The 26,302-nt window shown below is 27.7% G+C and overlaps 3 protein-coding genes across 4 annotated transcripts in view; 2 read left to right on the top strand and 1 right to left on the bottom strand.

The window, feature by feature from the left end:
* Fife (regulating synaptic membrane exocytosis protein fife) overlaps positions 1 to 10,781 on the top strand; it is a 141,628-nt gene extending 130,847 nt beyond the window's left edge. Inside the window, 1 exon segment of the mRNA XM_015320400.2 lies at positions 1,239 to 10,781. Coding sequence (XP_015175886.2) covers positions 1,239 to 1,540 — 302 coding nt within the window. The 3' untranslated portion in view covers positions 1,541 to 10,781.
* On the bottom strand, positions 5,618 to 15,325 carry sotv (exostosin glycosyltransferase sotv). Its single transcript, XM_015320471.2, has 10 exons — positions 14,476 to 15,325; positions 14,173 to 14,379; positions 13,920 to 14,103; positions 13,691 to 13,830; positions 13,385 to 13,610; positions 13,123 to 13,303; positions 12,871 to 13,037; positions 12,653 to 12,796; positions 12,260 to 12,388; positions 5,618 to 12,184 (listed from the first exon to the last, which is right to left on the bottom strand). Exons 1-10 carry the CDS (start codon positions 15,000 to 15,002, stop codon positions 11,963 to 11,965), a joined length of 2,127 nt encoding a protein of 708 aa, XP_015175957.1. The 5' UTR covers positions 15,003 to 15,325; the 3' UTR covers positions 5,618 to 11,962.
* A 308-nt stretch (positions 15,326 to 15,633) lies between these two features.
* Positions 15,634 to 20,301, top strand: asun (integrator complex subunit 13 asun). Of its 2 annotated transcripts, XR_016178171.1 has the most exons (11): positions 15,634 to 16,026; positions 16,109 to 16,183; positions 16,252 to 16,538; positions 16,609 to 16,699; positions 16,775 to 16,982; positions 17,048 to 17,427; positions 17,494 to 17,655; positions 17,725 to 18,056; positions 18,159 to 18,451; positions 18,575 to 18,690; positions 18,763 to 20,301. XR_016178171.1 is itself a non-coding variant. In XM_015320473.2 (10 exons), the coding sequence occupies exons 1-9, from the start codon at positions 15,811 to 15,813 to the stop codon at positions 18,442 to 18,444; spliced, it is 2,037 nt and encodes a 678-aa protein (XP_015175959.1). In that variant the 5' UTR covers positions 15,634 to 15,810; the 3' UTR covers positions 18,445 to 18,451; positions 18,575 to 20,301. The 2 variants fall into 2 exon arrangements, 1 of the variants encoding a protein (XP_015175959.1); XM_015320473.2 differs by having other exon boundaries at positions 18,575 to 20,301.
* Positions 20,302 to 26,302: the final 6,001 nt, after the last annotated feature.

The following is a 26,302-nucleotide window of genomic DNA, read 5'->3' as shown; positions in this document are numbered from 1 at the left end:
TTATATTAATATTTTAATCAAAAAACCGATTGATGATTTTTGTCGTTAAGATATTACAAATTTTGCACATACCAGATAAAAAAAAGATTGTTGATAACGTGATTAATTAATTTAATTATTGATTAATAATAAAAACTTGTTTGAAAAATTTATTAGTTTGAATTTTGAGGTTAAAAAGCAACATTACTTTCTGCTCCACCTAATATTATCATTTAAATATATTAATATATTTATAAAATCAAAAATACAAAATACATTTATTAACAAAATTACATATTTATTAATAGACTTCTAATATTAAACAATTTCAATCGAATATTTTATTAGATAAAAATTTTCAACTGAAAGTCCACCATTAGTCAAAAACTTCTAAACAAATGTATATTATATTTAAATGATCAAAAATATTAATACAATAAATTACTGTATATTAGATTTGCCTTAATTGATTGATAATCAATCAAAACAAATGTATATTCCAGTCTAAAAATAAGAAAAATAAATTCGACGTCGCTTCCTCTTCGAAATCCAATCATAACCTAGCACTTTGTCCTCCATGAAAGTCAGATTATTGGTTATATGACTTTCTTTATATGATTAGATACACTTAACAAAAATAATATTCGTAATAAATAGAATTTCTTTATTAGGAAAGTCATATAAACAACATTTCGATAATATAACTTCGACAGATGACAACCTGCCAGTTTGACGGTGGATTTCGAAGAGAAAATGGTACATTGAACTCGTATTTCATGATTTTAGACTACAATATACGTAACCTTTGATTAATTAACCCTTTGACTGGGAAACTATTCTAAGTTGAAGCGGTTTCGCGGATGATATTCGACCATAGGCCACAGACTTAATAGCTTTTAACGGGCGCATATATGCGCTCGTACTAGTCAAAGGGTTAACAATCATTTAAGGTATGTCGAACACTCGCTAGGTATGTTGTATCCCTACTCATCATCCTTCTATAAACAAACGCATCTCTCGTAGGAACTATCGATCGATGTATCACATACAACACACACATACACACATGATATAACTAACACACTAAACTAGAACCTTCCTAGAATCTTATTCAACTGTCAATCAATTATAAATTCTATCTCGTTCTTTTTTTTCCAATCTTTATGCTTCCTTCTCACATTTCGTGTCATTTTATTAAACAAATGTCATGTCATTTGTTATACAAAAGAAAGTTTAACTCAAATTAAAAATAATTATAGATACCTACGTGAAAACATATTTACGGGACGGCGATAGATGGCTGCAGAAAAGGAAAACAAGAGTGGTTCGGCATTCACGTAAGCCACAATATCGTCAGACCTTGAAATACAACAGTTGCGATGCACTAGGTAGAAATCTTTTAATAATGTTGTGGGAAAAAAAACAAGGATTCGAGAGTAATCAAGGCTTGGGTGGTGCAGAAGTGAACTTTGATTTATTGCCGTTAACACATTTGACCGTTGATTGGTATCCTCTCTTCCCGATCCATACTTTAGGAACACAAACGACTGACTCTCCATGATGGTTAAGGGAAAAATGGGCTCTCGAAGCTGGTGAACTCGACCTCAGACTTAGTCTTTTACTCAAGGATGAGGGAGAATCCGTCGTTAAGATCATCTCTTGATGGAAATCATGGATAATCGAATCGTTCGTAAGAACTTTAGATTTTTTATTTATATTTTTTTAATTTTTTATTAATTTTTTTTTCCTTTTTTTAAGAAAAAAAAAAAAGAAGATCATTGTGAGCGTTTGATATTTAATTATTTGCACATTTATATTTCTCAAATTACATTTGATGAATTTTATAATTAATTACAGAAATTTTTGGATCAATTAAAATTATTTTTGTCAAAGTATGATAATAATTAATTAGTTTTTTTTTTCTTTTTTTAATTATTTATATAAATATGAAAAATTAAATAAGTCAATTGAAGTTTTGTTTTAAATTTTTAATTTACATCAACGATGACAATCATAATCGTGACAATTATTCCACGTAATTTTATCGAAAGACAATCAAAATTGTTCTTTTTTTTTTTTTTTGTATATTATTTGTAATTTATTATTTTCTTTTTGTTTTTTTTTTTTTTTTTAAATACTCACAATAATCGACAAACAAAGCTCAAAAGTATTAAGTTCCTCAATGCTTTTAACCATAATTGTTGCGTCCAATTCGTGTTCCTCTATCAACAACATTAAATAAATCAACAAGATTTATAAATTTTTAAAATAAATAAATAATAGAAAAAAAAAGAGAAATTTACATACAAATATACCAGCTGAAAGAAATTATTCAATATATGTATATATACGTATGTAATTCGTGTGTGTAATTCGATTTTTTTATATAATTAAATAATTGACGATTAATTTTATGTATAAACTAAATATTATATATACATATTATAATTAATTATTATAATAATATATTCTTTTTTTATAATAATTATATAAATATTATTATAATAATTTATATAAAATTAATCATTAATATATATATATATAAAAATAATCGAACATATTTTAATGATCAACATCACTCGAACAATATATATAAATATAAAGAAAGAAATAAGAAAAATTAACAAACACACACATACATATTTATATATATATATAAAAATATAAATAAATAAATACAAAAAATAACGTATCTACGTTATGGGGTCACAAAACATAATTCCTGGACGTGAAACGATCGAAAAAATTAATTCAAACCATTTCGGCAATACTAATCATATAAGATGATCCATGAGATTAAAATAAAGTTAAAAAGAAAACAAAAATAATATAAAATCTATGTGTGTATTCAAAATTATGAAAATATTTGGTCGAGTTCAACGAGAGGGGATTACAAATATGAAAAATTTGAGAGACCCATGGGTTTGTATGATAGTTTCAGCAATAATAATATTTGAAAAAAAAAAAAAAAATACGCGAATATAATAATCGATAAAAGCAATTATTTTTCTTCCGGTTTTATCGTAGCTAAAAAAAAAAGCAAAAAGAGAGAAAGAGAGAAAGAGAGAGAGAGAAAAAAAAATAAAGATAAAAAAAAGTTATTATCTAAGAGAATGACCGATCGTTTATCCATAGATGATCGATCACGAGAAAATTACAAATATACATATATACATATATTACGAGAATCCATTTTTTCCTATATTATATAAAAAAGAATTGTGTGTGTATGTATGATGAAAGAGAGAGAGAGAGAGAGAGAGAGAGAGAGTGAGAGAACATATTATCAAAAAAATCAAATTAATGGGATAAAGATAATTTTTAATACTCGAAAGATTTTCATAAGCCTCATCAAGATCATTTTGATTGAAGTATAGAAAACTTCAAATTTCATTAGAATCTAATTTCTTTTTTTTTTTTTTTTTTAACCCTTAAGAGTGCTATGGACGTATATATGCGTTTGGTAAACATTAGTAGAATGGTCTATCGACGCATATACGTGTTTGTTAACACTTTAATGGCCGCACGTTTACGCAGTTAAACGTGAGCAGGAGCCGGTAATCTTTTTGAAAAATTAATTTTAAAAAACTAATATAAAAAATATAACAACAACAATTTAATAACAAATTTAATTTTATATAATTTTAAATATATAAAAAGTTATAAATATAAATAAAGGCCAATAACGGTTGTTCCTGCTATCACACACATGTTGTGTGAGCGGCCATTAAAGTGTTAATATTAATATAAAATAATGTATAATGTTTACATTAATTAATTAAATTATATTCAAAGAAAGAAAAACTTTAATTTATTATTAGATTCTAGTTAATAATAAATTATTCTTTTCCTATAAAACATTGTAGTTAAAAGTAATCAGCACTCAAAGGGTTAATTAATGAAAAGATGATAATCAATGATCATCGGAATTTAAAACAAACAAATTTTATTTTTAAAGAATATGGTATATCCTAAATAATTCTATTAATTTTATCTGAAATATTTGAATTTTCATTTTATAAAAACAAAAAGAAATTTATAAAAATATATTATATATATATATATACATATATTAATGATATCAATGATATTTCTCGCTTTAAATCATTGCAAATTTGAAGACAATCGATTTAATAATTAATTACTTAATTAATTAATTAAATAAATAAATAAACAAATGTTCTCGCTGGTCGAGTTGAAAAAAGACATTAATGAATAATAAATAATGAAATTATTACTGGAGAGGGAAGAGAGTTAAATAAAATAAAAAAAAGAAGAAGGAAAAAATTCTTATGGAAGAGTATAAAAGAAATAAAAACAAAAAATTAAAATATAAAAATTAATAAATAGAGTCGAGAATATTCTCAGCCAATTCCAATAAACTATTATACAAGAAATTTGATGTTTATTAGAGGTCGCACAATTTTTGTAGCTAATATATATATATATACAGATATATACAGCGTAATAAGGTGTGTGTCGTCATTCATTGAGGGATCGTTTGATAATGAAAGTTTCGTAAAAATAGGCCATTGCATTATTTTTCCTATTTAACAAAAAAAAGAATATTATTAATAATATTTCATATTAAAATTCATTTAACTTTATTTTATTATATTATTATTTTTTAACTCATATAAATATTTACATATTTTCATATAATATAAATAATAATTTGATTTTTTCATTTATTAAATATTTTTAATTTGAAAAATGATATACACGAAGATAAATCGAATAATTTGGAGCCTTAACAAAATTAAGAATTTAATTTTTCTCTTTTTTTCTTTTTTTCAAATAAAATATTCTTTTTATATTAAAGAGAGAGTCAAAACTTTTCAATTAATTTAAAAAAAAAAAACAAGACCAAAGCAATGGCACAAAGTGATGTAAATATATTTATGTATATATTATATATACATATATATATATATATTAAATATTAATGTATTAAAAATATAGAATATATATTTATCCCTTTGTAATATACACAAAGGGAAAATATAAATGAGAGAAAAATAAAAAAGAAGAGAGAATCTGCAATTGCGCTTACCCCGTCGGAAATAGGACATAAGTGATAACAAAAAAAATATCTAAACGTGATAAATATTGGACACTACAATTTTAACGAAATAATATGACCTAAAAGATACTTAATATATCTTCGTGATCTTTTACAATATTATAATTAATATTATACATATATATATATATACATAATAATAAGATAATGTGTCCGTAAATTTAAAAACTGTATAAAGAGATATTATCGAGAAAAATTATAGATTCTAAAATAATACAATAGCGTTAGAATAATAACATTTAATTATTATAATTTTATATATCGACTTGTTGCATTTATTTTATTAATTCTCTGCCATACAAATATAATTTGTTTATTTTTATTTATAAAATTCTTTTCTGGTCCAATTTTTGTATATAAAAAAACTCATATATTTCTATGCATAATATATTTTTGTTTTAATATACAGGTGTTTCGTAACACGTAAAACCCACTTCAGCAATGAACAGTGAACACAAAAACTATTTTAAAAAATTCATAAAAACATTGAAACACAAATGGGACTATAATTTTGAAAAATAGTCAAATAGGACAGATATTTTTATGAATATTTAATTTGTATTGTTTCATATGATTCCTGTTCATACTACTGAAGTGGATTGTACGTATTACGAAACACCCTGTATATAAAAAGAGATATAACTTTCTAAAAGAGGGCAATTGAGTCGATATAAAAATATAATAATTAATGAATAAAACAAAAACAAAAAAAGAAAAAAAAATTAAGAGAACAAACACACGCGCCTAACTCGTAGAACATCATAAATTTATAATCAAAACATATACATGACCGTATCTTACAGACACGTTATTAGATAATGGTGTGTCAATGTTCCCTTACCCCCCCCCGCTCTCCCCCACCCACCATATCATAATTATCAATGTGAATAAATATGTATAAATTATAAGCGTGCATGTAATGAGTGTATGCGTATGTGTATGTGTGCGATATGCAGGATTGTAGGTAAAAACGTATGTGTAAGTATTGTCAAAGATGATAAGGATAATAAGGATATATTATATAGTTAAACGAAAAAACTTCAAAAAAAAAAAAAAAAGAAAATATTGAAAACATTATGACGATCGCAAAATCATTATACTCAATCTTTTCTTCTAAATATTCTTATCAAACAACTGGTATTTAATCGATAATCGAAACTTGATTCAAAATCTACAACAACAACAACAAAAAAGATTAAGAAAATACAATCTTCTTTTCTACGCTATTATCTTTCGATACTAATGAAAAAATATTTAAAAAATGGAGAAAAATATTTGGAAACTATGGTAAAAAAAAAAAAAAAAAAAAAAAAAAAGAGAGAAAAATATTTGACCCTTTTTAAACTAATTTCTCTCTTTATACATACTTCTTATTAAACACGCATGAGTTAGCTTTATAATGCGTCTTCTTATCGCAAATAGAAAAATAATAGAAATTCTGCTAAAAATCTATCAACTATTTCAAATTTTTCAACGAAACGATTCACAAATGAATAATATTTCGAAAATTAAAATTGAAAACAAAAAAAAAACAGATAGAAAACATTAGAAACAAAAATTTAAAACAGATAAAACAAATTCTACAATATATCATACTTTTAACAAAATTTTCTCATGAGAAAAAAATAAAATGGAATAAACAGAAGAAAAAGAAGACAAAAATTAGAATAAATAAGAAAAAAATTGATCATTCTAAAATCAATTGTATATCTCGTTTTAATGAAATTATTTTCTAAACGAGTATTTCGAATTTCTTCAATCAAAAAAAAACACGAGAAAGAGAATAAAAGATAAAGATAAAGATAATCATCGATAAATCGTTCAAATGATGATTAAATAAAAATGTAAATTTGAAGAAAGTGTTTTACGCAACGATTATGAGAAATGTCTTTGATAAGCGTATCATCGCTTTGCAATTAATCATCGCATAGACAATCCTAACAAACTATTATAAAGAGTCTCTATTTATTGGAAAATGATAAGACTATATTATACAAGTATATATATATATATACACATATTCCTTCGTGATTAGCCTAACGCATTGTAGATGCGATTTCTACTAATTAGTCGAATTGATTAATAATTAATACTACTAAACCGTGTTACTACTGTTATCAATACTAGTATATTACGTATACGTAATTATTCCTATTAATCTATTCTATTTACTATCAAAACTCTCTTTAAACTCTAACTACTTTACGATTTACTGGCCATTATAGTGAATATACAAACATATATATATATATATATATATATATATATATATATATATATATATATATATATATTAGGTCTACCGAAATATAAAAGTCCATTTTAAAAATAAAATAATAAATTATTCATAATTTGAACAATTAATTAATTGAATTACTTTTGAACTCTTGTCAACATGTTGGCAATTTGTATATTCCATTTTAAGAAATAGGGCCTTACCCCTAGTGACGAAAAATTGAACTAATGTTTGTTTAAACAGACAAAATTTTCTGGTAGACCTAACATTATTATTATGCGAAAGAACAATAGAGATAATTTATATTAATTATATTTTTTAAAAAACATGCGATCGTATTAAGTATTCTTTTTTCATAGGAATCACATAGAACATGATATTCGTGAAAAAAAACGAATTTTAAAACAATATTGAACGATAAAAGATGAATTTCATTTAATCGAATATCAATCGCATGAATTATTAATTATTATCAAAAAGTTCGTTCTAAAATAATGTTCAGTATTGTATAATCAATTACTATAGCTTAAGAGTATCTTATATTAATCATTTATATTTGTTTTCTTTCTTGTTTATCGATTTTGTTTTTATTTATGATAGGTCGCGCGCGCCTGATAGCAGGCAATATTTCATGCTATGTCGATAGTGTAGTTTTAAAAGTGTCATTTATCAATTAGAAATCTTTTTAAGCCCCTATAAAATGCTATCCATTCGTACATAAATATAAGAATCAATTCTCGTACTTGTATATATATATAAATATATATATACCTATCGTAGAAATTTACCTACTTGTGATACTTGCAAACTACATTACCGACGAAGTTTGAAACTGCATATGTTCAGATGCAATCATTAAATAGTATAGATAAATATTTTTAAAATAATTATTATTGAGAAGAAAACGGAAAAAGATCTTTTTTTTTTTTCAATGAAAATTAGAAAATTTCAATTTCATTTAATAATTTATATGTAGAATTGTATAGATCAGTGATTCCCAAAGTGAACGCTACCGCCCTCTGGTAGGTGCCGCAACTATTTAAAAAGAGTAAATTAAAAAAAAAATTAATTTCCAGGGGGCGCTAAGTAATATTTTTTCTGGAAAGGGGGCAGTAGGATAAAAATGTTTGGGAACCACTTGTATAAATTAACAAAAATCAAGTTCACTATCTATCGGCCATTTTCAATACTTCAATTAATCTCTTTAAAGAATAAGATGAACAAAAAAATTGCCTAATTCTTCGTTCCTCGCTTCATAACTCTTTAACAAATGATCTATATATATATATAACTATTCTTTTCATTTTTTATAACAATTATTAAATCACATTTTCATGATCAACGGAATGGCCTAGACTCTTTACAATCGAGCATAACCACCTCAGGTTTGCACTATTATCTATTACTATAATTATTAACTATTCTATTATACTATTACTATTACATTTCATCTAAAGATAAAAAAGAAACAAAAAAAAAATGACAAAAATTAAAGTATAAATGAAAGAAATAAAAAGAGGATAGGTAATAATGATTAATACATATAAATACATAAAAGTGTTGAAAATAAAATGAACGCTGTATTGACTTTGACAATCGAATATATATATATATACCTATATATATATTAATTCAAGAGAAAGATAGAAAGAAAAAGAAAAATCTTTAAAAAAAAAAGAAAAACATCACACGTATTAATATACATATACAATTAATAAAAATAAAAAATTAAATATATAAATATATATGTATACATATAAATATATAAATATAAAAAAAGAAAAACAATATTATATATGTACGTGTAAGAATGAAACGAATAATATGTAATATAATCTAAACTGATGTTAAATATATGAAAAAGTTTAAAGATGGAAAAGAAAAAATAAGTAAAAGAGAAAGAGAAGGATGAATACAAAAAAGAAAAGAGAAAATAAAAGAGAGATATAATTATTATCATTATTAATTGTATGTATACGTCACCAAAATGGCGACGGTGGCGGTAACGCTTTGCGTTTGAAATAGAAAATATCGAAAGAAAATATTTTTGAAAGAATTTCTTAGCTAATTATTGCTAATGAGAATGTGCTGCTAAGAAATTAATTGTCACATTTTTTCCTCCTTATATAACTAAAAGGAATGTATGGTATTTCTTATATGAATGTAAGAACAATGGAAAGTGAACTATAATATTGACAAAACAAAAACTTCAATGAAAATAATGTACGAAAGATGATAGAAAATGAAATGCAAAACAGAAAATTCAAATACTAATTATCCTATACATATCTGTATCTTACGTACATATATACAAAACATATATACTTATATAACACATGTACACGATTTATTCTAACCTCTAAAAATACTTAAACGTGACAATCTCTCTCTCCCTTTAATTCATTTATTATATCATTCAAATTATTATTATTTATTATTATTATTATTATTACTATTATTATATCGCTGAAGATAATTGCTAAGTATATGATCGAAATAAGAAATTTAATTAATTAATCAGCTTATTTTTAACGATCATTAATTCAATTTGAACGCATGCATATATATTTACACATACATACATGTATACAAAACAAAACAAAAAAAAATGCACTTTACATGATACACATTAGCTCAAATACGGCCTAAAAATCGTCATAAAAGCGAGAAAGAAAAAAAGATAAATCAATTCTCGAAATATATTTAATTATATTATATTATATTAAATTATATTAACTTATGTATTACATTATATTATTTTATATTATACATTATATTCCTAATCGATAAAGAAGCCTACTATAGACGTTAATATTTAATTAAGTATTTTTAAGAGAAATAGAAAAAATATATATATATAAATATAGAAAGAGAGAGAAAGAGAGGATCTGTAAAGTATTGAAAGATAAAAAAAAAAAGAAAGAGAGAGAAAATTCAAATGGAAGTCACTCGAAACGCATCGAATAATTACCGACTGAGCTTGAATATTTATTTATTCAATTGATCATTTTGTTTGTTTATTTGTTTTACACACACTTATTGTGACAATAATTAATTATGTATCTACGATAATGAACGTCAATGAAAGAGTAATAATAATAATATTTCAGTTTTACCTAAGACTTCTAATTTCTTTCTGTTTGTTTTTTTAATTTTTTATCTATAAATATATACATATACATACATATATATTATTGTAAAAGAAAATTTGTACAATTTTTAACTGCAATTGCTGAAATTGTAAATTGATTTTTTTTTTTTTTCTTAAATAATTTATTCTAATTTTTATCAAAATTTATGTTCGTTCATCTACAAAGACCGTTCGGCAGAAGCGATTTTTGTGTATATCGTCAAAGATTGTAGAAATACGTATATATTTGTGTTGAACAAAAAAAGAATATCCTTGAAAATAAAAAAAACATGTAGATAAGACAGATATAGACGATACGTTATTGTATGAAATAATAAATGTGGTGTCTCTAATTAATGTATTGAGTTTTTATTATTGTGTTATTTTATTTGTCCAAGTTAGATTAAATTTGTTTTGTATAAGTTCAATATAAACAAGTATGACAAGTTATTTGCTCATAGATTTTGTTTAATCTATTTGCGATTTTGATCACTTAAAGATGTTGTTGAATATATTGTATGGTTTAAATCATTTAAAGAGTCTATTAACTAGATGTTGTGGACTATCGAGACATACCGAGAGGGAGTGTTAAGAATAGCGTATATAAGAGACGTTATGTCTTCTCACTCCGCCACCCCTACTCTTTACCCCTACTTCTCCTATGGGCCCCACAGTCCCTTAGTAGAGGGCGCTGGTACGCCCTCCCTATTATTGTATACATAGACCTGTATCCGGTCTAGCTCTAGGCTTGTTCAACAGTTCTTTCTTTTCCACCGTTTCTTATAATAAATCTTACTTTTAATATTAACTCTGCGTTGTCTTATTTATCAGCCATACCTTAACATTAATGTAGTTAATCGAAATTATATTTGTTATACTGTAAAAGTATTAAATTACGAGTTATTTGTGATATTTATATGAAATTAAGTTCTTTTTTGATTAAATGGCATATTACCCCTACATGTGGGGAATATGCCACTTTCAACACGCACTAATTTATTGTTATTAATTAATAAATAAATAAATATTTAGACAAATGTTATTGTGCATATAATAAATAGAGGCAATGTTTATTAAATCCACGTATTTAAGTTTCATTAAATTTATTTATGTACTTTTTAGATTGATTTTTTCCTTAGCTGTGGCACATTCCCCCGACTTACTATATATAGTTAGAAAAATTTTGTAAAAATATTTCAAATCCATAAAAAATAATATATAATAATTTTTTAATAAATTATTATCAAAGGATTAGGTTTTGAAATTATTATCATTATACGATATAAAATTATATACTCTATTATAACGAACTTTTTACAAAAATGTTAATATTTTACAATATGGTATAACAACGTATACATTTATTGCTATTTTGAAACTGTCAATTAATTTAAAAATATAGAAGAATTAGAATGATAATTCTTCGAAATTACGAAATTGATTACTTAATAATTATTTAAAACTCTTTTGACAAGATGTGTCATTTTTTTCTATGAAATGATTATCAAGTCTAATTAATTATACTTATAAGATATTATAAACTTCCAATGTCATTAAATCTTTTCAATTTTTCGGGAAATACATCTTTGAAAAGTACTGGATCAGCACGAAACTCAATGGATTTTAACGGCATAGTTCCATAAATGGATGAAAATTTGTTAATACATTGTGTACGTTCAACCATATGCGTTAAATCTGCAGACAGCATTTCAGTATTTGTACACTCTGGACACCGAAACTTCTTTTTTGGTGTTACCTATAAAAAAGTTTATTTAAAAATATTAAGACTTTAATTATTATTCTTGTAATGATTAATAATAACAAAAGTTACCTTTATTGGTGCTTTTCCTGTAGTATTTGCGACCAAAAAATTCATGGCTATATCTTCACAATTCATATGTTCATCTACCCATTCTTTAATGTCACCTGGCATAGCAGTTGTATACATATAATTCCAATACTGCAGTAAAAATAATGATTATTTTGTTTTAAAATAAATAATAATTAACATAAGAAATAAGAAATAATGTATACTTATTTGTGTGTCTCCTTGAACAGGTAAAGGAAGTGAAGTTTAGGTAAAGGTATTTACGAAAGGACATAAGGTTTAATTGTCGAACATTACTCATGCCTACAAAATTTGATGTAAACAGGTATGATTATGGAATTGGTTAATCATGGATTGAATTTGTCTATTTGAAAAATAATTAATAATAAAATATACCTTATGATGGAAGGCAGCACCAGTTAAAACCATAGAAATACTATTGGTCCATTCACTCTCATATTTCCAACAATTAGTAGTGTTATCCCACATGTGAATACGAGATGGAAATCCAACTATCCTATCTGGAAATTCTCTCCAAACCTAAAAACATCATTGAAGTTAATGAAACTATTCCTCAAAATATAATTTAACAGTTCAATAATAATTAATTATACTTCGTAAGCAAATTCTACTTCATCAGTTGTTAACATAATAATATCATCATCTATAGAAAGTACTGCTTCTGTTTCTATTTCGTCATACGGATAAAATCTGTTTGATAATTTATTTTCTTTAGTTTGAATAACTTTTAATGGTTTAGTTAATTTTGGCCATCTTGAAGCTGTAATATATTAAAATGATCAATATAAATACAATGATTATTAAATGATTAATATTTATTTGAATACTACTTCTCATATACGTACAATGAGGTGGATCTTTTTGTTGATTGTTCCAAATAACTAAGACTTTGGATAAACTTGGCACTTTGACAATTTTATTGATTAAAAGAAACAATAATTCTAGCCTGTCATAAGTTAATATAACAGCTGTGAATCCTCTTGTCTTGGGTGCAGTCAATGGTAAAAAAAGTGGAGACATATTATCCTATTTATAAAAATAAAACATAAAATGCGTTTTTTCATATACTTTTTGGCTTAGAAATATATTACATTTTTGATAATTTACCTTATAAGGAGGTACATTCCAATATACATAATTCCTCGCAATATTTGAAAATACACGATCTGCTAATATCTCCAAGGTTGTATCAGTTATTTTTTGCATCGACTTAAAATATCTTTTATACAGCCATGTACCTTGCTCTCGTAATTCTACGATTCTTTGTTGAGATATTTTCTTTAATATTGATATTACTTGTAATACATCTATCTCACGTACAAATATTGCTGCTCTACAAAGTTACCACCACAATAATTTGTATACAATTGAACAAGTTGATAAATATAATATTTGTTATTATAAATATTGAACCTTGTCCAATCAATTGTTCCATAAAATGGCATAACTAGTGAATCTGCAACGATTACTGGTATACAACCAGTTGCCATAGCTTCTAATAAAACACTTTGTCCTAGTCTTGCTCCGCGTATTACAAAACAAAATGTAGCAGTCTAAAAAACGAAAATAAAGTAAGAATATTTTATTTTATTTAAATATTACTATTTTATAAAAAAAAAACTGTGTTAAAAGTATTGCATACCTGTAATACAGTAGGATACTTATAAACATCTTTTCCAGAACAACGTACAGTATTGTTCATGGGATTATATTGTAAACATGGTCCGAGTAATAATATTTCTTTGGGAAAAGAACTTTTAAGTTCCATTAAATCTTGTTCAAAAATAGAATTGATATTAATTTGAGAGGACATAAGTAACCATGTTCTAAAAAAGATAAATGCAATGATTAAACTTTATTCTTTCTAAATATCTACTAATAAATATCAATACTACCTTTTAATGTTATTGTTTCTATTAAAATTATCTAAAAATGGACTATAAACAGGTAAACTGATATCGAATCCAGATCTATAAGTTAATGTTGATAATCCAGCTCCAGCAATCATAGCTTTTCCAACAGATACATCAAGGACTGTATTAAAATCTGGAACGCTTCCTGGTACCATATTGAATATCAAATGATTTTCTCCACCGTTCCAACTATTGTCATAAGATAAAAATACTGCAATTATGTATTTGTAAATATGATATATGTTTAAAATATATTATCTTTTTTGAAATTGATGAAATACTTACAAGGGTAATGTTTTCAATGCCTGTGATACTTCTTGTAATTTTAATCTATTCTGATTGAGAGTATCAATGGAGGGAATAAATATACATGCTTCATGAGGATTAGAAGTGTAAAACTTACTTGACACAAGAGCATTTAAAATTTGATAAAATTCTTTAGTCATTTGACTAGTTATTGGTTTATGTAGTCCATCCAAATATATTTTAGGTGGGTATACGTATACTAAAGGTTTATTACCTCTACTACCGCAACGATATACATTAAAACAATTGAAATATGTACATGAAGAATTTGTAATATCAGCTGCTGGAGAATCCGCATTTAAAACTTCAGTAGGTAGCGTATTAATGTTGCTTAAAACAATAGCATTGTAAATTGAATTTTGTGGAGCATCACCATATTTAAAAGCATGATATGCTGCTATTAATATAATAATCAATGTAAACAAAAATAATGTTACAATAAATAGATTATGATAATGATATGGTAAACGTATTGTTTTTAAAGATAATCTCGTTGTTAAAGCCATCGTATATATTCATCGATTCACTTATGCCAACGAATGCACTGTTTTTATACGTCACATAGTAAAAAATACTTCAAAACCTTACAATCAGCTGATAATCGCACAACGAAATACGCCATTTTTATTTTCATCTTAAGGCTTCGTATTTAATATTTAATGAGAGATTACAAGTTATATTATATTTATTTTATTTTTTATCATATCGGTTACACGTATAATATTTTTACAAAAAATTTAATAATTTATGAAACACGTTTATAATGCAGATGACATATTAGTTCAAACTGTTCTTAACCTAAAATTAAAACTTGACAAAGTTTAATCGTAATCCCTATCGTTTCTCTAACCTCTATTTATGAGTATCAGTATCAATTCTGTTGATGATTCTGCGCGGGAATTCTAACATTATTTTAGAAATTTGATAACGATACATTATTTATTCGATTTTTAAACTAATACTAGAAAGCTTATTAGTTTTTTTGTTATTTGAAATTGAAAATATATTAATGTTTCTAGTTCTCGCTAAAAGTGATTTATTCATAAATATCTAGCATATAATAATAATAATTGATTTGTATATATATCCATATATGCATAAATATATATTTCAAGAGTATTTATTTAAAAATATAAATTAATATGTGTATGTGTGTGTGCATAAAAATATAAATATAAATACATATTTATATATAAAAGATAATTTATGAACAGTAGTACATACAGTAATAAAACCTAACCTATATAGGTTGACATAACAATAAGAGAAACAAATTTGTAATGTTAAGTGTGTATTGAAAAATATTATGGTAGAATGTATCCAGCAAATCATAAAACTATCTTCGTATTGGATCATACACCTTACTTTGGTATATCTTCTGAGTGCCCATTAGAATTTGACTTTTTAAAGAGTCGTGGACAAAATTTAATACCATTAGCTCCTGTTTGTAAATCCTTATGGACTACAAGTGTTGAAGCATCCCTTGAATATTGTCGCATTGTTTGGGACTTATTTCCAACTGGAAAATTGGTAGGTAAATTCTATATGTGTTAATGTCACTAAGAGAGTATAATTCATGAAACATGTTGTTAATTTATATTTGCTCTTATAGATCAGATACGTTGTGACTGACCGTGCAGCTTACGTACTAAACTCATGGAGTCCACTTCAACAAAATTTAACCCATGTAAGTATTAGTTTAAAATAATTATCTTGTAATACGGTTAGATTTTTCTAAAGTTTATTTAATTTTAGATAATGAATGGTACTGCCATTCTTGGCGTACCAACAAAAAATCCAGAACCAGGAGAAGATTACTCAGTGATACATGGCCTGAGAGTAGCTATCGAAACGCTCAATGAATGTTCAGAGATTCAGCATGAAAAGAGAACTTCTTTGAATGTAAATACCAGTAAACTTTTGAATAGGGGTAGAGTGATTTGTATAACCAGTGCACGGGATAATAATAATATGAAAAGTTTAGAAAATATATTTTTAAATGAATTAACTCAAGAGAATAAAACTGCTCTAGCTTCGGATCAGTAAGTATTTATTAGAGAATATCTTTATTATAATTTATACATGACTTATCTTTTTGATTTTTTTTTGCAGTTTAATGCCAATAGACTATTGTCATTTAGTTATATTGAATATATGTCCTAATAACATTGAATCTCAAGTCACAAGCCAAGGTCCACGAGAGGTATTTATTATTTTCTTGTATTTATGATAAGAGTATTTTTCATTTTCATTTTTATTTTCAATTTTTATGCCAAAGGTTTCTCCACTTTTGACGGTAGAGGTTCATTCTATAAAAGCACCTGCATTACATTCAAAGTTATCACATCTTATTTTATCACATTATGACTTAGCCAGTACAACTGTAACTGGAATACCAATGAAGGAAGAACAAAATGCCAGCTCTTCCGCAAACTATGACGTTGAAATATTTCATGCCTCTGCTGCTCATTCTGCAATCTTGAAAGGTATGTAATTAATTATTAGAATTTATGTAATAATAATATACATATGTATATTTTTTTTATTATAGGTAATCCACAAGATACAACATTACTAAAAACATTTAGAAGATTCGAAGAAGGTTCAGAATACGAAACGGTTACTTTAAAATGGTGTACACCTCGAGGCTGTAGCGCATCAGAAATGCAAAATTGCACTGCGATGCACAGGATTACTCCTGTAGATGTAAATAGTAGACCATCTTCTTGCCTAATTAATTTTCTTTTAAACGGTAGATCTGTAATGTTAGAAATGGCAAGAAAAAGCGGTGGTAAAACGATATCTCATTTACTTGCTGCCCATGGCGGTGAAATTTTCATCCATACATTATCCACATCAAGAAGTGTTCTTGAAGATCCACCTTCTATCAGCGAAGGTTGTGGTGGCCGTATTACGGATTATAGAATAACTGTAAGTAAAAAGAATATTTTTCTTCAGTTTTCCTTTTCGATATATTCATTTTATTTTATCACATAGGATTTTGGATCTCTTATGAGAAACAATATGTTAGTGCCTTTAAAACGTAGTACAAGTGGTACTTTAGAAGGACCAGTGGAAAGAATGAGACCAAGATTAGAACGTCATACAAAATATTGGCCAATTACAATTTCTAGTACTCTCATATACAACGTCAGACCGGTAAATAATCATATTATTTTCTATAAAATAGTGAAATAAATTTTTATTGAAATGTACATTACTTTTCAGTTAATCGAAACTTTACCAGAAATAATGATAAAAAATGAAATAACGCAGGACGAAGTTTTGCAATGCAAACAAATAATCTTTAATATACTTCAACACGAAACGAAACATGAAGTAATTTCGATGCCTAATATAGGCAGTGCAAGAATTGGTAAAGGTGTTGCTCGTCGTGAAGAACAATATCGTTTATTATGGATTGAGTTAGAAACGTTTCTCAAGCATCATGCAAACAATTCTGCTGCTCATACGGAAGTTTTAAATTGTTTGTTGGAAGTAAAGAGTAAAAACGATAAAGATAAAGTTGAATTGGATCAAGCTTTACGCGAATTGGATGGGTAAATTATCATTTTGTTTTTTTTTTTTCATAATACTTTGTTATAGTTTTACAAAATCTTATAAAAAAAACATTATTAAATTTAATTTGAATTTATGTAAAGCTTTGGAAAAGAAGATGGAACTGCACGAGCAAGTGTGATCAGAGCAACAACAGATTCACCTATGTCACCACCAGCAAGTACATCAATATCCGTTGGAAAACAACTTCACAAAGGAAATCATCATACACCTAAGACTTTGTTAGATATCTGGTTTCAACGAAGTACACCGAAGGAAAAGAAACCAGATTTTCATGGCCGAATTAATAGCGAAGGTTCTAAGGCTAAATTATATCCTAACTTGAAAGAAAGTGGAAGAGAACCTAGAGAAACGATATTAGAAGGATAAGAGGCAGGTAGGAAACGAATAATTAAATAATAACTAACATAACTAACTAAGTGTCAAATAAATTATATGTTTTATGATCTTTTAATTATTTTTATTATGAACTAATAAGTATTTCAATTTGTTTTTTTAGCTATCAAATAGTACCACTAAAAATAATCCAAATATTTCACGATAAAAACAAGAAAGCATATAAATATAAACATATACACATTAAAAGAATAATATTCTATATCTTATATAAGTCAGGTGATTTTCTTTTATACATATATATTATAAATAACGATAAAAAGCATTTATAAAAATATAAATTATTTATAGATAATGTTTATATAATTATTTGAAACACAAAATCAAATTAAAACTTCAAACTATTTTCAATGCTTTCTAATGTTAATAATGGTCAATAAATAAAAAGATAACAATTTATTACGTTCAAGTAAACATACTCGAAAATATGAAAGAAAATAAAATAAAATAAAATTTAACTCGTAAAATAAGTGAGTAAATAATTGATTTATGATATCTCGATGATTTAACTCTTATATAAATATAAATAAACTGATCAAATGTGTGTGTATGTGTGGAGAGGTATACGTAAATTCAATTCATTGAATTAGAAGAAAAGAAAAGAAATGATACGAAAGGAAAGAAAGAGAAGAAAAAAGAAAGGATGAAAGGATAAAAGAAAGAAAAGTGTATCAGTGTAACAACAGAAGAAACGGTAAGGATAGTAACGTTTATCCCGTAACGACCTTGCCGTCCTACATTGGTATTTTATAGCCAACACGTCGTAGTGTCTGGCGGCTGTCTGAGTTAGTACATGAGAGAGACAGAGAAAGAAAAAGAGAGACGTTGACCTCTTTTGAAAACTATAGGACTTGCGTCTCTGGTGTATGTGTTCTCTACCTCCCACCACCCTTCAAGATTCGCGCTTGCATCTCCCTAGTTCCGTCCCGCAAATGGAATTCCATTGCTAATCGATGGTAGAAGGGAGGACAGTAAACAAGCAACCAAGCAAGTAACAGCAACTGCACCAAGCAAGCAAGAACAGCAGGTATAAACACACACACACACACATAATAATATATATATAGGAGTAATGTAACGGGAGCAAGGGAGGTCAGGGGAAAAGAGAATTGACGGAGACGAAAGTGGAGGACCGTACGTTGTGTGTGGGGTGGCGGGTGGGAGAATACAAAGAGAGAGAAAGAGAGAGAGAGAGTATGAGATGAGAGGAAAAGGAAGAGGAGCAGGAGGAAGAGGGTGGTGGTGGTGGTGGCGGAAGGAACCATGGAATACAAGTTCGTGACGTAACAGTTCATTCATCCCGAGACAGACGATATCACGGTCAATGGTGTGTACATCGTGCGTACGCATATATGTATATACATTGGACTTGGGTCTGGTTGCGTTCTTCTCTCTCTCTTTCTCTTTCTCTTTCTCTCTATGATGTGCTATATATATATATATATATATTAGTGTTACGTATGAATATGTTTTCTCTCTATCTTTCTATCTCTCTTTCTCTTTTGGAATGTTCTCACGTATTTTATGCGATGGATTCGCACGTGCGTGTACCTTCTATGTGTGTGAGTGTGTGTTTTGTATATGTGAATGTGTGGAGTGTGGAATATATGTATCGGCCGTGAAATGCACAATACACGTAATACATGTTGTGATTCTTACGGACAATGCTCTTTGGATGTTTGTTTCTTTCTGTCTCATTTGTTAATCTATGTCTCTCTTGTGTGTATTTACTTTTTTCAATATGTTTTAATTTTCTGTAATGTTATACTGAAATATTATGTAATATAAATTTGTATTAATATAATTGTATTACAGTAATCAGAAAATGTATATTTTGAAGGATATTATAAAAGTTTTGATATAAAACAATAGCGTTATAGAAGATTATAATATATTTATTATATTCTATTATATATATATATTATATATATAAATTATATTATAATATATTTTTATATACTATCATTGTTATATACGAATTTTGATTTATCTTAGATTTAACAAAAACAAAAAGAATATAAAAATTAAATATTTATCTTAAATACACTACATGGTCAATGAAAATAATTAGAATTAATCAATGATATGTCATTGTAATTCTAAATTAAATAATATGAATATATATCATAAATATTTACACACGTATAAAATCTCTTAAACGATAAAGAACGATAAGGAAAGAAAACTGTTTAACGATAAGTTAAAGTCATTGTAAATAAAAAGAATGATTATTTCCAGTATTAAAGTATTATTTTTCAAGAAATCGATTCGAAAAGTGTGATATATATATATATATATATTCTCGTGCCTGAAAGGTTTCTAAGTTTTCGTAGAAAAAGCTTATCGATAATGTATAAACCTTATCGATTTTCGGTTGCGTACTTTCCACTTCCAAGCTTGCGGAGTGGATATCGATCCGTGCTATAGGAAGTATAGCACCCGTACCTTGGGTATATACACATATATAGATCTCTGTGTATGTGTGTGTGTGTGTGTGTATACGTATATGTATACTCTCTACTGGCTGTGCTATAACTCAGTCTCTATAATTCATCGTCCTTCGTTCTTCTTCCTGGTCTTTATACCTTTGTACCTTTGTACCTTTGTACCTGCGATATACCTAAACTGTGTATATATATATATATATACTTTGAAACTACCTTTCTACCGTAGTATTACAACCCTCCTATTATAACACGCTTCATTTCTATCGTAGTTTTCTAAGAAACTATAAAGTAATAAAAAATTTTACGAATATTTACGTTATTTGTTAATATATATTTCATAATTTGAGTAATTTAATTAGAAATATATTGTGATCAAATTTATTTATTTTATGATTGTAGATAGAAATGTTAGTTATTTTTAAAATGATTCAAAATTTGTTCAATTCTATCATTTTGTTATTTTTATTTAAAAATAAAAATAATTTTATTGCAACGCATTAAATGACCTCTAAACAATATTACATTAAATTACATGAATTGTTTAAATTGTCCAAAATATTAAAATTAGAAATTGCATTAACTAGTGACGTATTCAGTTAAGAATGTGTTTAAATTTTGTTGTGTATAGGAGGATTATATATTACGTGTGTATGTGTGTGTTCCTTTCTTCGAATACAACATACATACAAATACATTACACAATGGTTTGCCAGTATTAGGAAAAAAACGATAAAATTTAATCTTGTATACAGATAGATACGAATATCTTTCAAATTATCTGAACTAAGTTATTTTTGTAATGTCAAATTGTAAAGGAACGAAGAAAAATTTCTTACAAAATTTCCTATTGACTCTTTTCAAAGTTATTCCTTACAATTTTATCTTTTATTGTGATATATTAAAAAAAAAAGAATAAAAAAAGCAAAAGGTACAAAAAGGTTCAATTTACGTCAAATAAAACGCAAGAGTTGAATAAACATTTTTTTCATAGAAAAAAAAAAAAAGAAATACCAAGAATATTTCTAAAATATTCTAAAACTTTTCTATTGTGTCTATGTATCTCTAACATCAAAATCTAAAAACAATTATAAATGTGTTCTTCAAATAATAACGTTGAATAAAACGTCAAAGAGAAAAATGATCAGAGAAATAATGTATAGTTACAAATTAGGGAAGAAAACAAGAGAGTAGAAGAAGAAAGGTAGAAGAGGGTAAAGCTAAAGGTAAAGAGAAAGAGAGAGAGAGAGAGAGAGAGAGAGAAAAGGAAAAAGTGATGGCAGAAAGGGAAAATAATCTCTCAGGGGGATTTTGAACCCTCGGTTTTCGACATGCTTCGCATCCAAGAGACTAACACAGACCAAAAAGAGAAAGAAAGAAATATAACGTGAGCTAGTGATCGTTAACGTGCAGATGAAGCAGGCAGGGATGATGGAGAGTAAGGACAAGAGGGGTAGAAAAGAGACTTTGAAAAGCGTCTCTTTCCCTTTCTCTCTTTCTCTCTCTCTCTCTCTCACACACACACAAATGCATATATATATATACGCAAACACAGTTGGTGTAGCCAAAAGAGAAGAAAGAGAGATGGCAGCTGCCTTGGGCATACACCGAAACGAAAGCAGAGGTAGCACAGAGCATTGAAAAGGGAACGACAAAGGGACACAGAACCCTGGCCTGACCCTCCGAGGGTCCCAACCGCTCAGGAAAGCGAATCCTGTGAGCCTTCCTCTTTCTCAATGGAATACGTTAAGGTAGGCGTTGAAAAATTCACCAAAGACAGGATTCCTTTCTCTCTCTCCCTCTCTCTCTTTCATTTTATTTCTTCTTCGTTAAAGGTAAGCTACAAAAAAATACAAAAATAAAAAGAAAATGAGAGAAAGGAATGCTTGTCAATTTCGTTGCTTTCGAAAATTTTCACCCCTTTTAACGAGTCGTTTTTCTATAAGATTCCTTGCAATTTCGAGAGTTCCCTTTGTAATACTTCACGTCCTTCACGTTCATCGTTATTCTCTGGGATTTTTCAACCTCCAGGCTTCTACGACCTTCCGAACGATGGATACCATTTTTACTTTTTTTTTTTTTTTTTTTCCTTGAGATTGATTTAATCGCAAGGTTTCTCTCGTGTCTTTTTTTTTTATCTATCAATTATCAATTCAAATAGAAGAATTATACTACTTCGCTCGTCGATGTGATATTTGTGTTTTTTGCTTAACATTTAATCTAATGATTTTTATTATTATATTTTCTTTTTTTGTTTAGTTTTTTTTTTTTTTTTACAACTAAATATTTTAATTATTCAAATGAAATGATATCGATCGAATAATGTGAGATGATCCTTAATTAAAACAACTTGAATTTCTTCTCCAATAGGAAAACATCGATAATATGTTCTCTTCTTTTCATTTATCTGTTTTTTATTTTTTTTTATTTTGCCCTTTTTTTTTTTTTTTTTTTATCTACTTCAATAATTTTAACCGAGCCACGCCTCGTTTCTATCGGAAAGATATAACGATTAAAGTTGTTCACCACCCTTGGTTTTATAACGGTTTAATCCCAACTATCAATTCAGCCGTAATTCTTCAACGATTTTGATGAACAAGCTGAACAAGCTTTCATTAAAGATTAAAAGATTTTCAACGTGAAATTCGTTTTCTCTATATATATATATTTTTTTTTGTTCCTTTTAAAATATAATTATTATATAATCAAACGATTGATCGGAAAATACATCATACCTTCAAACAAAAATATACTAACGAACAATCAAATTCAATCGAAATGAATAAAAATAAATAAAAAGTAATTCTCGAGTAAATGGAAACTCACAGTTTTCTTCTAAAATCAAATAACCAACGACATACAATATATGAAAAATATTCAACAACAAGATACACCAACAAACGATAAAATACAATTCAGTTAAATAGAAAAAAAAATAAAACAAGAAAACACCCTACAAAAAGACAGAGAGAGAGAGAGAGACAGTGATATTTGTTGAAAAATAAAACAACCCCTAACAATAGTAGAGAAAAGAAACAAGAAAATAAAAAAGGAAAGGAAAAAAAGGATAGAAAAGGAAGGAAAAAATGATAGAGTAATAGAAAACGAGAAAGAGAGAGAGAGAGAGAGAGAGTTTGAAGTTGTTGGTGGGTGGTAGAGAGATGGAAAGGGATATCCCTGGAACGGGCATGATTACGTCGTGTAGCACATATATACTACTACTACTCACAGCAACAGTAGCAGTAGAAGCAGCAGCAGCAGCATAAGCAACAGCAAGCAGCCGCTACGTCACCACCTGTTTACAGACAGATATCTATAGCCATACTCTCGTGACCTTGTCTTTTGTATATATCATCCCCACCCCCCTTTGCCCCACACCTAAAGCTACCACCAACAACACCCCAAGCACCCTCTTTCCCCCTTGTTCCTCCTCTTCTTCTCCTCTCATGGCGCTCGCGGGATAACTCTCAGCCACCCCCACTCCATCAACACACATAAACACACATACACACATATATATTCCTTTTCCTCTCCCTTTTCTTTTGTCACCACAATATTTCCTTCTCTCTCACTTTCACTTCTCTACCACTACTACTAATACTACTACTACTATTAGTATTGCTGCTGTTACTGGTGCTGTTGGTGCCTTGCATCCAACCCTCTCTCTGTCTTTCTTTTACTCTCTTTTTCTTTCTCTTTCTATTCCAGTATCATCCTCCCTCCCCCTCATTCCGTCAGACCCCCCTCGACCCTCCTCAAACTCCCATTGAGGTAACCAGTTATTCCGTCTGTGACGTAACGAGGTGTATCACACGACCTGCCTCTGCTTTGTCGTCTATCCTTTTCACTCTCTCATCATCTCTCTCTCTCTCTCTCTCTCTTTCTCTCCCTTTCTGTTATACATATCACTTCGTTTCACTCACTCTTACAATGAACTCACGGTGTTTGCACGCGTAGTGCAGTCGTCGCTGCATTCCTCTTCCTCCTCCCCCTCCTCCCCCTCACCCTTCTCTTCTTCTCCTCTTCATCCTTCCTATTCCAATGCTGTCGTTTCATCTCTCTCTTTCTCTTTCTCTTTCTCTTTCTCTTTCACACTTAACCTGCTCTAAGCGTTGCACTTTCCTTCTCCTCACCATTTATCCTTCCCTTCCCCACTTACTCCCTCGCAACCCTTCGATCCCTTTAAATCTACCGGCTCTTTACGTGTTTTTGTATGTGTTTATATATTCTCTTATGCATGTATATGTGTGTCTGGTGTATATTCACATACTCTCTCTCTCTCTCTCTCTCTCTCTCTCTCTTACACTTATATTACTCACAGTTACTCCGTGACGTAGATAGAGAAAGAAAGAGAGGGAGAGAGTATACTTTAATAGGTCAACACGATGGTTCGAAGGTCATGGCAGTACCTTATTGGGTCAGTGGAATAGTCGTGATGCACTTCCCATTACTATACTGTTCCTGTTGTATATGTATATATGTTTGTGTTTGTGTATATGTTTCTCTTCCCTCTGTTTATCCTGGTTTATATGCATGTATATATGTGCGGATGTATGAATGAAGTAAAGTAAAGGTCCTTTATACCTTTAAGATTGTTTATTTTTGTTTTCTTCAATATGTGTGATGATTACATATTTTATTAATTTATGTTGTACTATAATATGAATTCTATGTTTTTTTTTGGTTTCAAAAATTGTTAAGGAATTTAATGGTTTTTGTTTGTACTACGTTAGTTTTTGTGAGTTTTGTTTGTACTACGTTAGTTTTTGGATTTTTGTTTGTACTACTTTAGTTTTTGTGATTTTGGTTTGTGTACTACGTTAGTTTTTGTGAATTTTGTTTGTACTACGTTAGTTTTTGTGAATTTTGTTTGTACTACTTTAGTTTTTGTGATTTTGGTTTGTGTACTAGGTTAGTTTTTGTGAATTTTGTTTGTACTACTTTAGTTTTTGTGATCTTGGTTTGTGTACTACGTTAGTTTTTGTGATTTTTCTTTGTACTACGTTAGTTTTTGTGATTTTTTGTTGATTACTGTGGATTTATGAAGTTTTAAAATAAAGTTTATTATATTTAATAGATTTATATACTTACAACACTTCTCGTGCGCAACGAAAAAATAATTTTACATTTTTATTTATTTTTTTTAGCAAATGATTTCATCGTTGACCTATCCAATTATGGGAATCGGTAATATAATATAATTTTGTTCTTTACATATATGGAGAGAAACAAGTTGGTTCGAAGCAATGGTTACAATCGTTACAAGTTTTGATGCAATACTTTCTCTCGGTCAAAAAAGTAACCATGAAAATTTGTCTGGAATATACTTTGATTTTTCTTTTTTTTACGAAACTTCAAGGTTTGCCTCAAAAAAAAAAAATAAATAA

This window comes from Polistes dominula, unplaced genomic scaffold (assembly GCF_049000335.1).
Source record: "Polistes dominula isolate Pdom_NZ unplaced genomic scaffold, Pdom_raw_medaka contig_20, whole genome shotgun sequence".
NCBI lineage: Eukaryota > Metazoa > Arthropoda > Insecta > Hymenoptera > Vespidae > Polistes > Polistes dominula.
The sequence above is the reverse complement of the archived record's forward strand: the minus strand, read 5'-3'. Positions and strand labels throughout refer to the sequence as shown.

Coding starts and splice junctions, on each gene's coding strand:
- sotv (XM_015320471.2), bottom strand. CDS start 15,002: ATGGCTTTAACAACGAGATTATCTTTAAAAACAATACGTTTACCATAT. Junction 14,380..14,475: donor GCATTGAAAACATTACCCTT/GTAAGTATTTCA, acceptor TTATGACAATAG/TTGGAACGGTGGAGAAAATC. Junction 13,304..13,384: donor GGAATGTACCTCCTTATAAG/GTAAATTATCAA, acceptor TTTTATAAATAG/GATAATATGTCTCCACTTTT.
- asun (XM_015320473.2), top strand. CDS start 15,811: ATGTATCCAGCAAATCATAAAACTATCTTCGTATTGGATCATACACCT. Junction 16,184..16,251: donor TTCAACAAAATTTAACCCAT/GTAAGTATTAGT, acceptor ATTTAATTTTAG/ATAATGAATGGTACTGCCAT. Junction 16,700..16,774: donor CAAGCCAAGGTCCACGAGAG/GTATTTATTATT, acceptor TTTATGCCAAAG/GTTTCTCCACTTTTGACGGT.